This window comes from Notolepis coatsorum (genome assembly GCF_963971535.1).
Source record: "Notolepis coatsorum genome assembly, chromosome: 5".
Lineage (NCBI taxonomy): Eukaryota > Metazoa > Chordata > Actinopteri > Aulopiformes > Paralepididae > Notolepis > Notolepis coatsorum.
Window position 1 is genome coordinate 171,783,152 of NC_140169.1, and position 17,084 is coordinate 171,800,235.

At 42.2% G+C, this 17,084-nt stretch overlaps 1 protein-coding gene across 2 annotated transcripts in view; it reads left to right on the plus strand.

The window, feature by feature from the left end:
* klhdc3l (kelch domain containing 3-like) overlaps positions 1 to 15,391 on the plus strand; it is an 81,495-nt gene extending 66,104 nt beyond the window's left edge. For both annotated transcript variants that reach the window (XM_084315288.1, XM_084315289.1), the window contains 4 exons: positions 7,174 to 7,220; positions 7,886 to 8,000; positions 11,469 to 11,658; positions 14,519 to 15,391. In XM_084315288.1, coding sequence (XP_084171414.1) covers positions 7,174 to 7,220; positions 7,886 to 8,000; positions 11,469 to 11,658; positions 14,519 to 15,146 — 980 coding nt within the window. In that variant the 3' untranslated portion in view covers positions 15,147 to 15,391. The remainder of the gene's footprint in view (positions 1 to 7,173; positions 7,221 to 7,885; positions 8,001 to 11,468; positions 11,659 to 14,518) is intronic.
* Positions 15,392 to 17,084: the final 1,693 nt, after the last annotated feature.

Sequence of the window (17,084 nt, forward strand, 5' to 3'; positions counted from 1 at the left end):
TTAGTTGCAAAGCCAATAGAAGTTATCTGCCCTGCCATCACTGTTGGCAAGGCAAGGCAAGGAGATAAAAAAAGCATACAATTTAAATAATGAATTATTGTGTTGGGGTAAAGCATTACTGTAATCCCATTACATTTAATAAATGTAAGGCATTACTGTCCCAAACTGACTAAAATCACATTACAGTTATTGATGTAACACATAGGCCGATGCGTATTATTGTTCCCTCTAAATTGTTATGGATTATAAAAAAATATTGTGATAATGCCCTCTTTATCAGCCAAATGGGCCCACCCAAAAATATCCTGTTGTTTTTCATCCTCTCGTGTGTTTCCTATGTGCTGTCATATTTATTTATTTGTTTATTTAGACGGGACAGAGCATATTACTGGACACTACAAATAAATGCAGTGTAAATACACCGGATTTAGCAAGGATGCTAATTTTCATCCGCAGTCCCCACACAAAGCATAAAAACTAAACATGCAGGCAGTGAAGCATAACATGCTATGAGACAAGGCATAAAAACATACATACAGAAAAAAGTACAAGGTATAAATGGTGCACTACAATATAATTTTACTACATGGTCACAGCTTTGATTGTCGAGTAACCATTTTTTTTAGATTGAATTTAAAAGATCGTACAATCTCGTATGGTCAGTGGTAAATCATTCCAGATTAAACAGCCCTGGACTGAGAGGGTGTTTTTAGCAAAGGCGGTTTGCCGGCCGGGCACTTCGCAATCCCCTCTGGTTGTTGCTCTAGTGCTGATTCCTCTATCGGGCTTCCTTTCTATGAATTCCCTCAGAGGGGGCGGGCACAGACCATGTAGGGTCTTGTAAATAACAATAGCTTGTTGATATTGCTCAAGTTTAAACCGTTTACTATGTGCTGTGATATTGCTCAAGTTTAAAGAGTGTGAGGGGAGTGGACTGACGTCATAAACTGCTGACTGTGTCTCTGCCCTGAGGATTAACGAGCGAAATCTGTCAGACCTTAGCTTCCTGGCCACTGAGCGGGACGTTTTAGGGTGTACAAATAATTTAATGAGCCGTTTAAACAATCACTTTTCTTTGGGAGTTTTAAAGTTCTTAAAGACCCCCTTCCTGGGGTCCACATACAACAAAAAACATACATACATACATACATACATACTTACATACATACATACATACATACATACATACATACATACATACATACATACATACATACATACATACATACATACATACATACATACATACATACACACACACACACATACACATACATACATACATACATACATACATACATACATACATACATACATACATACATACATACATACATACATACATACATACATACATACATACATACATACATACATGCATGCAGGGCCGCCTCAGGGGGTGTGCGAGCAGTGCCGTCGCACAGGGCCTCGCGGGAAGGGGGGCCTCGCAAAAAAAAAAAAAAAAATCGTTTATTATTATTAGTGTGGGTGACCTGGCGAAGCCAGGTTGCAACCCACACTATACATATCTATACTCTTTTTAGCACCGTCTGGCTACGAATCGACTTTAAACGGTAAAATTTCGGAAATACAGTGCAATTTAGAGTTTCAAACACTTTGCAACACGTAAGCGTTCGCGCACCATACACGTGAAAGGTATCAAAACGAGCGGCTTGCCTATGGCAACTGCGGTCTTCGAACCCGTAAAAGTTTCACCGCACCGTCTGGCTACGAATCGACTTTAAACGGTAAAATTTCGGTCCCATTGGGAATGCATTGCATTTTAGAGTGTAGCAGCTGAAATAATCTTTTTCCCCCTACCTTGGGTGAATTGCGAGTGTGATCTCAATTTTGGACGTAGAAATAAAACAAACACATCAAAACGATGACACGGCTGTCATCCCGCTCACAAAAGAAAAATAAATGGAATTGGACATTTCTATCTCAACTGACGACCATTTGTTTGAAGGTTCTCCTCCCCATTGACCGCCATGCAATCGCCCTCTAGAAATCAATTTTTTCACACAATTTTTTAGCCTTCTGTTCCGATCGCCGAAGGAGTGCCACAATATCGCACAAATGCCACAATCTCGCGCACAACCCTTCGCCTACTCATTGTAGTGCTCTTGTGCGAGTCACAACGCTTCATCTCTTATAGTTTTCTTTTAATCAATGTGACAATGCAGTCATGCATCTGCCTCCATAGAAATGCATTGGATAGAAAATATGCAAGTCATAGTGATTGCTTCACCTGTGTGGCTCATGGCTCACTCATGATTGGTTCAGCTGTGTGGCTCGTGGCTGAGCTGCCAATGACCTCATCCACTTTAACCCATCATTGCCCATCACTGTGTTGCAGTACTGAATTGCTGGACAGCGCCCTCTGTCTTGTGGGTTGTGTCATTGTACTCAGTAGGGATATCCTCTTTCATTTTTCATTGGTCCATGTTGACCACCTTTCATTGGTCGATGTTGACCACTCCCCCGATCATTAGACCACGCCCCATTAGGCCACACCCCCTCAGTGTATCTCTTGAACCGTTTGTCGTAGAGACTTGCGGATTGTGCCATTGGTCGATGTTGACCACCTTTCATTGGTCGATGTTGACCACTCCCCCGATCCTTAGACCACGCCCCCTTAGGCCACACCCCCTCAGTGTATCTCTTGAACCGTTTGTCGTAGAGACTTGCGGATTGTGCCATTGTACTCGGTGTAATAGTGTAATAGTGTGTAATAGTGTAATAGTGTAATAGTGTGTAATAGTGTAATTGTGTAATAGTGTAATAGTGTAATAGTGTAATAGTGTGTAATAGTGTGTAATAGTGTAATAGTGTAATATTGTGTAATAGTGTAATAGTGTGTAATAGTGTAATAGTGTAATAGTGTGTAATAGTGTAATAGTGTAATAGTGTAATAGTGTGTAATAGTGTAATAGTGTGTAATAGTGTAATAGTGTGTAATAGTGTAATAGTGTAATAGTGTGAAATAGTGTAATAGTGTAATAGTGTGTAATAGTGTAATAGTGTAATAGTGTGTAATAGTGCAATAGTGTAATAGTGTGTAATAGTGTAATAGTGTAATAGTGTGTAATAGTGTAATAGTGTAATAGTGTATAATAGTGTATAATAGTGTAATAGTGTGTAATAGTGTGTAATAGTGTAATCGTGTGTAATAGTGTAATAGTGTGTAATAGTGTAATAGTGTGTAATAGTGTAATAGTGTGTAATAGTGTAATAGTGTAATAGTGTGTAATAGTGTAATAGTGTGTAATAGTGTAATAGTGTAATAGTGTGTAATAGTGTAATATTGTAACTATTGAATAGTGTGTAATAGTGTAATAGTGTGTAATAGTGTAATAGTGTAATAGTGTGTAATAGTGTAATAGTGTGTAATAGTGTAATAGTGTAATAGTGTGTAATAGTGTAATAGTGTGTAATAGTGTAATAGTGTAATAGTGTGTAATAGTGTAATAGTGTGTAATAGTGTAATAGTGTAATAGTGTGTAATAGTGTAATAGTGTGTAATAGTGTAATAGTGTAATAGTGTGTAATAGTGTAATAGTGTGTAATAGTGTAATAGTGTAATAGTGTAATAGTGTGTAATAGTGTAATAGTGTAATAGTGTGTAATAGTGTAATAGTGTAATAGTGTGTAATAGTGTAATAGTGTGTAATAGTGTAATAGTGTAATAGTGCAATAGTGTGTAATAGTGTAATAGTGTGTAATAGTGTTATAGTGTGTAATAGTGTAATAGTGTAATAGTGTGTAATAGTGTAATAGTGTAATAGTGTTGCGGGTTGTGTCATTGCACTCAGTAGGGATATCCTCTTTGATTGGTCTATGTTGACCACTCCCCCGATCCTTAGGCCGGGCCCCCTTTTTGTATCCTTTGAACCGTTTGTCATAGAGACTCGCGAGAGACCCTCTCCCCCGTTGGCCGGCGGTGCACAGGCGTCACCCACACTTTCACAATTTCCCCCGCGCGGAATTGTCTAGTTATTATTATTATTATTATTATTATTATTATTATTATTATTTTTTTTTTTTTTTTTTTTTTTTTTCGAGGCCCCCCTTCCCGCGAGGCCCTTTTTCATCACAGACCTAAAATCTAGTTTTGCTTATATGCTTATATATTTCACATTAGACACATTTGTATAATGTGTCTGACTTGTTCCTGGTTCTGCGGCTCTGCAGCAGACATACTCACTATTGGAGCTCTGGGGCTCTGCAGCAGACATACTATTGGTTTCAACGAAGGGAGGGGTTACATCATGTGTACGCCGGCGTGCGTCAGCTGCGTTTGACTATTTCGCGCGTGCAGCTTTGGAGGTTATGCTTAGTTATGCCAGCCAAGACAAAGAGGACGGTCATTCGGCAGATGGACTGAAGATGAAAGTTGTTGCATGTTAGACAGTTCAGTCAGGCTAGCCATGTTGGCTTAGCTAAAGGCAGGGACAGCTAGTTAGCTTTAGCTACGTTATAATATCGAGTGCTAACATGTGGTTCAGTCGGGATAGCCATGATGATGTCGGCTAGTAGCTAGCTTAGCTAAAGGCTAACTAGCGTTAGCTAACCTAGAGAGAGCGCGTGCAGCATTGTTATGCCAAGATGAAGAGGACGGTCATTCGGCAGATGAACTTGGTCAACTCCACGCGGTTGTCTCCATCCTCTTGGACGTTTGGTGAGTTTTTAATGCACTCTATTCTATTCCCGCCGTGGATATATCTCTCTCTCTCTCTCGGGAGCCAAACGGGCCGGCTAGCTGTTGAAGCTAATGTTATATTGAGCCAAAGCGGGCCGGCTAGCTAACATAGCTAACGTTATATTGAGCCAAACGGGCCGGCTAGCTGTTGTAGTAGCTAACGATGTGTGGCCTGGTATCAGTACCTGGTTACTCTATTTGCAGTTAGCCTATTTAGCTGATGTCGGCCATTGGCTTCTTGCTACTTTGTTTTCTCTGGTATAGACCCTCTTCTCTTTGGATTTAAGTGTTGATCTTTGTCCGTTTGGATCTATGTATATTGATGTTGCCTTTGTGAAGTTATCTTTTCCTTCTGTTTTGTTCTTCCATTAAAAGTTGAATGTCCTTTAGGGGCTCATCTTTGCTTATCTCTCTCATACATGCTCTCTCTCTAACACACACACAGACATGCTCTCTCTCTCTCTCTCTCTCTCTCTTTCTAACACACACAGACATGCTCTATATCTCTCTCTAACACACAAAATGACATGCTCTCTCTCTCTATATTTCTCTCTCTTTCTAACACACATATACATGCTCTCTCTCTAACACACACACACAAACAGACATGCTCTCTCTCTATCTCTCTCTTTCTAACACACACAGACATGCTCTATCTATCTCTCTCTTCAATTCAAATGGGCTTTATTTCACATTCTTGTATTTCTCCCAGTAGGTATGGGAGTTTTGAGTTATTGTTGATGTTTTCAAAGTCTCTTTGGGTGTTTGCAATTTGTGGGAAGTATGTCTTGGTATAGTGGGCAGGTTGTTAAGAAGTGGAGCTCGGTTTCCACCTCATCTTGTGTGCAGTGGGTCTGTCTTCGCTTGGGAGCCAGGTCTGCCTATGGCGGCCTTTCTCGATGGCTAGGCTGTGCTCGCTGAGTCTGTACCTAGTCAAGGATCTTCTTAGTATTGGGTCAGTCACAGTGCTCAGGTATTCTGCCACTGTGTACTCTCTGTTTAGGGCCAAATAGCATTTCAATTTGCTCTGGTTTTGGGTTGTTTCTTTCCAATGTGTCTCTCTCTCTCTCTCTCTCTCTCTCTCTGGCCTTGCTCTGGTGGAGGGTCAGGGGCATTGCCGGGTCTGTGCAGCGATAACACTGTATATTGACTGTAGAACGGGAGCTCTCTCTCGCTCTCTCTCTTGCTATATGTTGACTGTATCATGCCCAGCCTTGGGCAGCACTATTATTTAAGAATATGTTGACTGTATAAAAAAATAATAATTATATATATATATTTTTTTACCTTTTGGGGGGGGGGGGGGGGCCCTCGCGTTTAAATCTCGCACAGGGCCTCGCATTTCTCCCAGGTGGCCCTGCATGCATGCATAGATGCATACATGCATACATGCATACTACATATACATACAGTACATACATACACCTATATTTCCAGAAATGTAACAAAAGAAAAGAAAAATTAAGTAACAGACACATTGGAAATCTAAAGACACTGTAGTTGACACATTGAAATAAAAATTCTTAAAAATGTAAATAAATGAACAATAGAAAAGAAGAAGAGAATAACAAACAACTTAAAATCAAACCGAAGAATCAAACAAAAGAAAAATAGGAAGAAAATAATGGACACTATAATACAGACAAAAACCGAGATATCAAGAGCCAGGATATTTCTTAATTATCCATCCCCTTGTTTAAGCACAAATTAAAGTAATTTGTTACTGTTAAAGAAGAAGAGAGTAATATGTACTACAACCTCAGTGCTGGTTGTCTTGTCTTTTCTCAATATGATTGTTTTGTGCTTCCCTTTTCTTTTTCTTGCACTAGATTCCTCTTGACTCAGCAACAGAGTCTGGCAGTGTTGCGTTGCTGATTTCAAAGCTGGTTGCACGCAATGCACAGTGTTTTAGTGACGCCACGTGCACGGCACGCACGCTCCCGGGTGCGTGCGCGCGCTCCCGCGCATGCGCATAAATGTTCCCTCGCATAAGCACAGACTAAAGACAGTGCCTAATTGCCTCTATGAATGGAATGTAACACATTTCATTCACAAGTTTTGTGTGAATGTATCTGAGAACGTATTTGAACACACCTGACGACCGGCGCTATTGTTATGCAAAGTAGCCAGATGGGTACTTAGCAAGTTGGCGCATCAGTCGAGTGCAGCGCATTCCTGTGCACGCATGTGCACATCCGTGCATGTGTGTGCGCGTGCTTCTGCTAACAGAGCCGGTTGCATGGCGTGCAACCCCGTCCCATGAGCAACGCACCACTGGAGTCTGGGTGAGCGAGTAACTGCTCCCTAAAAAAAATTCCACAACTTGTCGCGTCTCGTTTGAACTCAGATTCGGTTGGCTGGGCACATCCTGGCACTTTTCACAGTCTCCCCTGATGTAAATGCTTCGCTTGCCAGCTTCCCATCTAATCTGTCCTCTTGTTTTTCTTTGTCTTCTGCTGTGTGTGTTTCAGCGAAGCAGAAGTGGGTACACTGGCAAGGGAAGAGGAATCCCCCTCAGGTACAGAGATCTCCGCCTACCAAAAGAGTTGACCTATCACACGCCCGCCCTCTTTTCCTCGATCCTCCAATCACAGGTTACTTCCCGGAGGCAGAAAAGAAGGCAGGGCTTCAGACGGGTCAATTGGAACTATGAACATGTACTGTACTGTGAAACCACTCTCTCTCTCCTTCTGGATAGCCTTTGGTCACACGTGTACAGCTGCTCACTCACACATTAAGCAGGCACACGCATGTGCACCTGTGCTTTCAGTCGGAAGCTGCGATATTTTTTACTTATTTTTTGTTACATTTTAAAGCAATGTCTGGACTTTCATAAAATGTATGTTTTCTTCATTAATAATTTCAGAATTTAAATATAGTCGTTAACACTTCAATTATTCAGGTAATATGTACCTGTATACCATGTATGAACACGCACACTGATTCTACAGAATGAAAAGACTAGGATATCGTGGAATACTGTACATATACATATTTTACACCATGCACATTTTAAGAAAGATCTCGTTTAGAAATGTTTATAAATATTACCAAATTAATTATCTTCTCTCACATCTGTGTTTGTGTGTGTGTGTGTGTGTGTGCGTGTGCATGTGCATGTGTGTGCGTGTGCATGTGTGTGTGTGTGTGTGTGTGTGTGTGTGTGTGTGTGTTTACACCCAGGGGCCGTCAAACAGAAAGGGACACAGTGCTGTGATGTTTGGTTCTGGCATGTTCATCTATGGAGGATATGTTGATATTAGAGGATCCTCACAGGAGTTTTGGAGTTTGAATCTGGGTGAGTTTGAATAAGTCCTTCTTTGAATTAAATGCCTCTGTGGAACTGTAGCATGGTATCGTAATGATATAAGATATTCCTTTATTGATCCCCTTGGGGAAATTCAGGGGTAGGATGATAGGAGGATAATACTGGGGCGACAGTGACTCAGTGGGTAGAGCGGTCGTCTGGTAATTGGATGGTTCCCGGTTCGATTCCCACTCCTCCCGGGCAGCCTGTCGAAGTGTCCTTGAGCAAAACACTTAACCCCTAATTGCTCCCAATGAGCAGGTTGGCACCTTGCCTCCGCCGTCGGTGTGTGCGTCATAGCTGTCAACATTGGCAGGAGACAAAACGTGTATATTTTAGCCCGGCCCCACCCCCTCGGCCCCGCCCCCCTCCCACCCGGCCTCACCCCCTCCCAATGGAGCTGCCTCGTCGCTGCCATCTGCTGGTCAAAACCTGTATGTACCCAGCCATTCGTTGTAGGGTAAACTTTTCCTACTTTAAGTGTAAATGCTATGTAAATTATGGTTTTGTTGAACATTTGTATTTCACAGGAGAGAAACTGTATTCAAAGAAAGCTATTAAAATAGTCTTTGAATCTAAATATACTTTCTTTGTGTTGATTTTACATTAATTCCATGATTTTACTCAAGTAAATATCTGTTACAAGCTTCGGTTTTATGTAGAAAAATGCTGTTTTTAATCTAGATTAATCTAGATTGATTACAGAAAATTGTGAGATTGATTCGTTAATTTTTTTTTATCTATTGGCGGCGCTGGTGTATATATTATATATATATGTGTATGTGTATATATGTAATGTGTGTATATATGTCAGAGAATCAGCCCCTTGCGTCCTTAGTGTATAGCATATGACATGGTGTATGTTTGTTCATTGATGTGACAGTGTCTGGCAACATACTATTGTTCTTTTTATTTCTTTTTTCTTTGTGTTTGTGATTTGTCTTGATGTGTTTGTGAAACTATAAAAGCTGAAAATAAAATATTATAAAGTGTAAATGCTATAAAAATACAGTAAATTACATTTTATCAAAATATTAACCATTAAATAAAGGTTGTAATCTGTAAATGTATTTGATTTGACTGTAAATGTTATGAATTGAAAATGGGGAAAGTCCTTCTCTGGTCTGCATCCCCATAACAATTGTGTATTGCGCAATACTGTATTGTACCCATTCTGCAATCTGTTAAATTTAGCAATCAATCAATGTATTACCATAGTGTCTTTATACCTTCATCACTGTAGGCTACATATTAATACTACAACTCGTTAAAGCTATAAAAAATACCTATGGTCATTAATTTAGCAGTGGGAATATCATTTTTGGAACAGTGTGTGTGTCTACAGAGAAACGTGAGATAGAAAAAAAGCCAATGCGATTTTGTGTTTTTCCTCAATATCTCTGCAATGCCTGCGAGTTACCAGTAACTGTATTTGTCATACCAAATATAAATCGCATTCAGGAAAGTGGGCGTCAGTGAATGAAGGCATGCTCTCCGTGGAGGAATGGGAGGAGGGGACGCGTGAACCTTAGGGGACGAGCAGAGCAAACGGCTGTTCACCAAGTTCCAACACATTTACACATTCCTGCATCACATACAGTAACTTTGTATTGTTTTATCCACAGAAGATTTGCAAACCTTTTGTTCCAGAGACAAAAGCCACAGAGTGGGCAATCAAGAGACACTGGCTAAGTTGATTTGACACCCTCGGTGCATCAGTCTCTCCCCTGAGCTCTGAGCAAATCCGCTCGCTGTTCTTACATCCGCTCGCTGTTCTTCTTCGGGTCGCAACGGTCTGACTTCCTGTGATAACATTCTAATCTACACTGCTGCCACCTGTCGTCACGGAAGGGAATTGCAGCCATTTTGTAAAAATTTATAAGTACAAAATACGTGCCAATACGTGAACCGTGAACAGGGCGTGAAGAGGGTTGAAAAAACAGGAGAATCCCGGGAAAAACGGTAGGGTTGACAGCTATGGTGTGAGTGAATGGGTGAATGTGAGGAACAAAATTGTAAAGCGCTTTGGATAAAAGCGCTATATAAAATGCATCATTTATTTACCATTGACAGAGGCCTTGCATGGAATGTTTATGTGGTCCTCTTTCTTCCAACATGGCTGCCGGTAACCATTGATAACCACTTTCAAAAGAAAATGCCTAATTTCTGTGCAGTGATAGAGTAGGTAAAACCCCGGGTGACGGTCCGTCATGTCATTTAATTGTACTTGCTTAGTCACAATTAAAATATTACCTAAACATAAAATCCTCATTTGTCAAACACTCACAACGACGTTGTTGAAACGATCAAACTTCTCAAGATCTCAATGGAGAGCCTGTCTTCTGGCCGCTGACATCGCGATTAGAACATTAAAATTCACTGTTTCCTGTCACATTCGATGCAACATGTCAGCAACATGTCAGCGTCCAGAAATCAGCTGGTCTGGGTCTTGAGGCTGCGTTACCAACAGCTGAAACAGTTTGTGGTTGAGATGGCTTAAAGGTCCTGTGTCTTGTTATTCCTTTCACTATTTGGGCAATGTTACACAATTCCTGTGAGTCTATGGAACACATCTGTAAGGTTTAAAAAACAAAACAAAAAAATGCATTGTTTTGTATTTCTAATCAAGTACTCTAAAAGCAGCATTTTTCCACTTCAATATTTCAAGCTGTTTTGGGCTGGGCTCCGCCCATAAGCGCTTTCAGTGACAGTCACCCACAGTCTGCACTGGCAGACAGAGAGAGACATTGATAGAGAGATTGAAGGGGATACTAATTAATTTCGCTGCAGGGGGCATAATCCCATGGGACAATGCATTGGTAACTTGTTTCAAATTACAATATATATCCCTGTGAATATTATTGCACGGATCGGAATACGGGCGCGCGCGTGGGAGCGTGCGCAATGATATTTTGCAGCAGTTTGACAGTGATATGATAGTTATATAGTGTGTGTGTGAGTGTGTGTGTGTGTGTGTGGGGTGCTCCTGTCCCTCTCTCTCTCTCTCCCTCTGTCTCTCTCTCTCTCCCTCTCTCTCGCTCGCTCGTTCTCTGCCTCTCTCTGTCGGCACCCACGCCACGTCAACCCGTTTGAGGAAGTGACGGTATTTCCACTCGCTCTGTTGTTGAGTGCGCTACAACCATAGAGGGGGCGTTAGTTATGCAGATCAGCTCCGTGCTACGTAGGATAGTGAGTCAAATCAGAATAGCTTAGTTCACTGGGGGAGGATATTGTCTCAACTGAATTGGAGCAATCCGCCAAAATGAGAATTAGAGACACAGACCCCATTGATACAAACCCCCATTGCTAGAAAACAATGCTAAACACTGGAAAAGGCTATTTATAAGACAGGGGACCTTTAATAATCCTGCAGGTTTTGCTGTCCCTTGACTTCTCGTTTCTCTGGACATGAATAAACCATGTGTGTGTGTGTGTGTGTGTCCCTGTTGGCTCTGACAGACACCATGGACTGGTCTCAGCTGGACCGCGGCCGGCAGGCGTCGTCGTGTCCGGGCCCCAGACACAGTCACTCTGCTGTCGTTCATCTGGACAGCATGTATCTGTTCGGGGGCCTGAGGGGCCTGCGGGAGCAGAAGGACCTCTGGAGGTGGAACTTCACCAGCCGCTCCTGGAGCTGCCTCAAAGCCGGGTGAGTCTTTTCCGTCCGTCCCCGAGAGGATAGAGGCCCTACCGTGGGAAACATACCCAGAATGCTGTGTGGTCCGTCTATGACCGAGCACCCGTTGGGATGCTTTTTTCCCCCCACATGCGTACTATGGTCATAGAACCGCTTTGTGATTGTAACGTTAGTGCTAGCCTCTAGCCTGATAGTGAAACAGACCCATTTTTACTAAGCCAGGATTAATAGCATGCTAGTCGCTAACGTTACCAATCGGTTCCGATGCTGTGTTGTATTGTATCAAATGGAACATAAAATACAATCACTGTAGGTCAGCAGGTCAGGACAAGAAGCATATTATAATAGACTGATGCCAATCTATCTATCTACATATAGCCACTAGCATGCAAGTGAAATATACCCATTTGACTGCAGTTAACAAGCTAACGTTCCATTTGATACAACACAGAACACCGATTGGTAACGTTAGCGACTAGCATGCTATGTAGCTTGGCTTTGCTGACTACAGTCAAATGGGTATATTGTGGCTAGCTCTAGTAACGTTAACTTACAATGATCACAAAGAGGGTTGTGGAATATTTTAAAGGAGCCAAGACAGTGAACTGTAGAAATTCAGATAGTAGTTTATTTTCTGTGGCCACAGAAAAGTATCCTCAGTTTACAATCAGAGACAAGTGTAACACCAGAAAGTGAGAAAGAGCTCTGGTCAGACTTACAATTAAATACACCAGTTTGGAATGACAAATGAAAACAAAGATGACTAAATGAAAAACATAGATGAGATTAGGGGTTTTGTCGTATCTGACACAAGATTGATATGAAGACAACAAGAAAATAATAAGATGTGATTTTCTTGGACATGTCGTATAAGTCAAGCTGTCCTGACCCTTAACCCTTTCACTGCCGCACTACCAAACGGTTAACCCTTTCACTGCGACAATACACATAAGGTTAACCCTTTCACATGCCACACAACAGCAGGTTAAGTTGTTTTAAGAACACCGTCAGACTGTCGCCTAATGTCTGAGAAAACTGTATACTAGTTAACTATATTAACTAGTCAAGGCTGTACAGATAATATGTATTTAGAACAGAGAAACATGAAATGTTTCTATAACAGACCGCAGTACGCATGCATTAACAAGCATCCCGACGGGTGCTTTCTTGGACCGCAAGGCATTCTGGGTGTGTGCTCCACAACATCAGGTCTTCTATCTTCTCCCACCCCTGAGCTGTCGCTGGCTTGGTAGTAGAGGGAGGGAGGAAGGGAAGGGAAGGAGATTACTTTGTTAGTTTGTACAAGGCCATTGTAATCTGTCTTTACACATATTCCTCTTAGATATGAGCGCAGTAGTCATGCTCAAGGGAACCCTTGCCGGAAGGGCTGGCACCATAGTAGATGTAACACCAGACACCCTTCATCCAGCAGCTCACAGCGGGAATACACCCTCCTGTGTCAGCGCTGGAGATCAAACCAGCGCTCTTTCAGCTACAGGATAATACACATGTATGAAACAAGGCAAGGCTTATTAAAAGTCTGACTAGCATCCGATCTGACTGAGGGCCAATGTAACTGGAGGCATTGTAGAGACAGGTGGCATATGGCAAAAAAGGAACACCTGAAACGTTCCTTGGCACGTCTAGGAGAGATGAGCTTATGGCTTTCAGAAGCATAAAGGCTGAATTAGATCCACAGCGGTTCTTTAGCTCCTTTGTAGTTCCACGCGACCTTTTTGCTAATCCCTCGTCCACACGAGAGTTTATGTTTATGTTTATTTTAGGATCCCCATTAGCTTTTGCACTTTGACAAAAGCTATTCTTCCTGGGGTCCGGCACTTACAACAATATTCAATATATATATTACATCATTATCAACATCAAGTACATCATTATCAACATCATTAACAATCTCATCCTCAGTTAAGGATGATATTGTACAAGATACTTATTAGTATAAAAGTATTAAAATCAAATAATTAAAAACAAATAAATAGTGCTTCCTGAGCAGCACTCACTGCCATCAACATAAATACAATTAACAGTCAATTGGTTTTCACCGCTATGCCCATAAGGGTTCAGTGCATGCTCGTTAGTAGATGGTATTTACATTTTTTCTTGAAAGTGGTTTTGGATTCTATTTCAGCGAAGTAGCTTGGCAATGAGTTCCATTCCATGATAGCTCTGTAAGTCACAGAAGCTTTTAGTAGATTTGTTCTGGGTTTAGGTGCCATTAGATGGCCTGACGTAGCTTGTCCCTGAAACAAAACCATGAATGAATGATATGTTTGTAACACAGCAGGGTCATTACAATAGGCAAAATTTACTCAGTGGATTCCTGAACACAGAATGACACCGGTATCACTGACTATACCGCGGCAAGCCTAGGTGGAACTAAATATAACTTAATACAAAATTATTATATTTAATAATAATGATTATAATAATTATTATAAATATATAATAATCATAAAAAATATTTGTTTCCTGTTGTACTGAACTCATACCGAACCGTGACCCCAAAACCGAGGTACGTACCGAACCGTGGCTTCTGTGTACCGTTACACCCCTAGTTTCTACACGTGGATCCCCAGTTTGAAATAAAAATAAATAAGGTCATAAAGTCTTTCACAGTGTGTTGATTTGCTACTGTATGCACTTTCGTTGTTGATAGTTGATGAGTTGGCAGAATTCAAATGACATACAAATCCCACACCCGCAGAACCACATAAGAGACACAGCTCAGATTAATTTAATTTGAATGCCTATTGAATAATCCCGTCCTGCTTTCCATTCTGGTGGGACTTCAAACCAAAAACTAGTTTTCTGTGTTCCTCCATGGTCACCCCCTCATGTGGATGTTTTCCAACAGGTCAGGCCCCTCCAGGCTGGTGGGCCACTCAGCCACAGCCTACAGGGACAGCATGCTCCTCTTCGGGGGAGGCGAGAGCCTGAACTCACCTCAGAACTGCCTGTGGAGGTACAGCTTCAGCACACATGCCTGGGAGAGGTTGGCTGTGCTACCCAACTCCAACCCTCCGCCCAGGATCCACCACTGCTGTGCCGGCCTGGGCCCCAGCTACCAGCTCTCCACTGACGGCTCGCACCGCTCCTCCTCGAGCTCAGGACTCAAGCCCGGCCTGCTGGACGGCAAATTCAGGCCCTTCAAGAACAAGTGCTTCCCCACTGCCGTTTTGGCGACCGAGGGTGCCATAGAGCTGGAGACGTTCAGCCCGGACAAGGGCAAATCCTTCGAGGAGTTTGTGGCGGATAACGGCAACGGGGGCTTGACAGGTAAAGACACTCACCAGATCAGAAACTGTCTGACTTTTGAGAACCAGGCTTTCAGTAGGCAGTGGAGCTGTGAGGACCAGCTGGCGGGGACCGGGGAGGAGAGTCTAGCCCATCACCTGCCCGATCTGCTGCTGGTGCTGGGGGGCAAACCTCTAGTGGGGCACACGGCCGTCTCCGTGTGGCAGATGACCCTGACTGACTCCTGAGACTATTACGGGATGCTCTGATGACTGAAGAAATAAATGTTTACCACTCTTTACTGAAACGCTAGAGAAGGATTTGTGCTCTGTTGTATCAAGTGGTTGTTCATAGGTATAGCACGGTGTGTAAGACTAATCAAATCCGTCTCTAGCCAAAGTTTCTCAATGCATGACAAACTGATTTATCTCAGCGAAAGATCTTTAACACTTTGATTGCCTAAGGCTAAATTCATGATATACCATCCGTTGCCAGCTCTATTTAACATGGAGAAGTTCCCCTTCTTTGCAGGGCTATAACCTTTTAAATTCTATTGCTAGATTGCCATTATTAGGGCCCATTCAAGGTCCTATATGTATTGTTCATTGTGTAGCAACGTTAAACTTTTTCATTCACATATTCATAGTAAAATATGGTCTAAAGTATAAGTATGTTTTCATCTCTTTCTGCAGCTTTCTCCAGAACGTGATTTATAGCCCCAAATGCATTATATTGATGATGAAATACAGTTTGATAGCGATCGGTGCCAGATGAAAAATTTCAAATGGACGTGCTTCTAGAAGTTTCTACGTATCATCTGATGATGACCGGATGGGCGGGGGATCGTTTATAATTCCGTGGGCAACGTTATACCATTCATCTAATGTGGGTCAAATGTTCATCATAGCAGTTAGTGTCGAACACGGTAATACTACACGCTAAAACTCACCCCAGTCTCTGCGGGCCGTTGGCCGATCAGCGTGGGGTAGACAGTTTTCCATTATGGGATGTCGAAATACCCGGTCCATTTCCAGGTTGTATAATAGTATATACGTCCAAATAACGTTGTTTATTGAGTTAGGGCGAGCGATCTATTATCGAGTGTTTCAAGATGGAGTCGCGGGAGCTATAGAGAGTGGCCGGAAGTAATATGGGTGATCACCACTTCATCCACATGACTTCCTGTTTGGCGCTTCTGCCGATCGGCCACTAGATGGCGCTCTTGAACCGCTAGAGGGTTGAGAGGAGGCCAGCACTGTGTCTCAGGGCTGTGGAGAAAAAATATGATTTCGATCACAGACTTTGACTGCCGGGAACCGTCTTTAGACGTCTTTGCTGGCCATGCTAAAGTTGCCAGAGGACGTGTTACGTCGTCCTTATATCAATATTTCAAAAATCTGCGATCGGATTCATATGTCCCCTCCGCTGGCCTGAGATCCACCAGCAGGACCCACTGAGCTCTCTGGCGGTTCAGGAGCGCCATCTGGTGGCCGATCGGCGCAATCGCCAAACAGGATGTTGCATAGAGGTTGTCCTAGACGTCCGTAGTACTTCCGGGCGCTCGCTATAGGTCATGGGACTCTGGCTCGTCACGCTACACGGTGATCGATTGGCAATAACTCGATAAACAACATGATTTGGACGTATATACCATTATACAAGCTGGAGATGGACCGGGTAAAAATATATCCCATAATGATAAGATTTCTACTCTACGATGATCGCCCAACGGCGCGCGGAGACTGGGGTGAGTTTCAGCGTGTAACGTTACCATCTTCGATACTAACTGCTATTATCAACATTTGACCCACATTAGATGATTGGTATAACGCTGCCCACGGAATTATAAACGCCCCCTCGCCCATCCGGTCAACATCAGATGACGTGTAGTAACTTCTAGAAGTACGTCTAGTTGGAATTTTTTATATCGCGCTGATTGCCATCAAACTGTATTTCATCATCAATATAATGCATTTGGGGCTATATATCACGTTCTGGAGAAAGCTGCAGAAAGAGATGAAAACATACTTATACATTAGACCATACTTTACTATGAATATGTGAATGAAAAAGTTTAACGTTGCTACACAATGAACAATACATATAGGACTTTGAATGGGCCCTAATAATGGCAATGTAGCAATAGAATTTAAAAAGTTATAGCCCTGCAAAGAAGGGGACTTTCT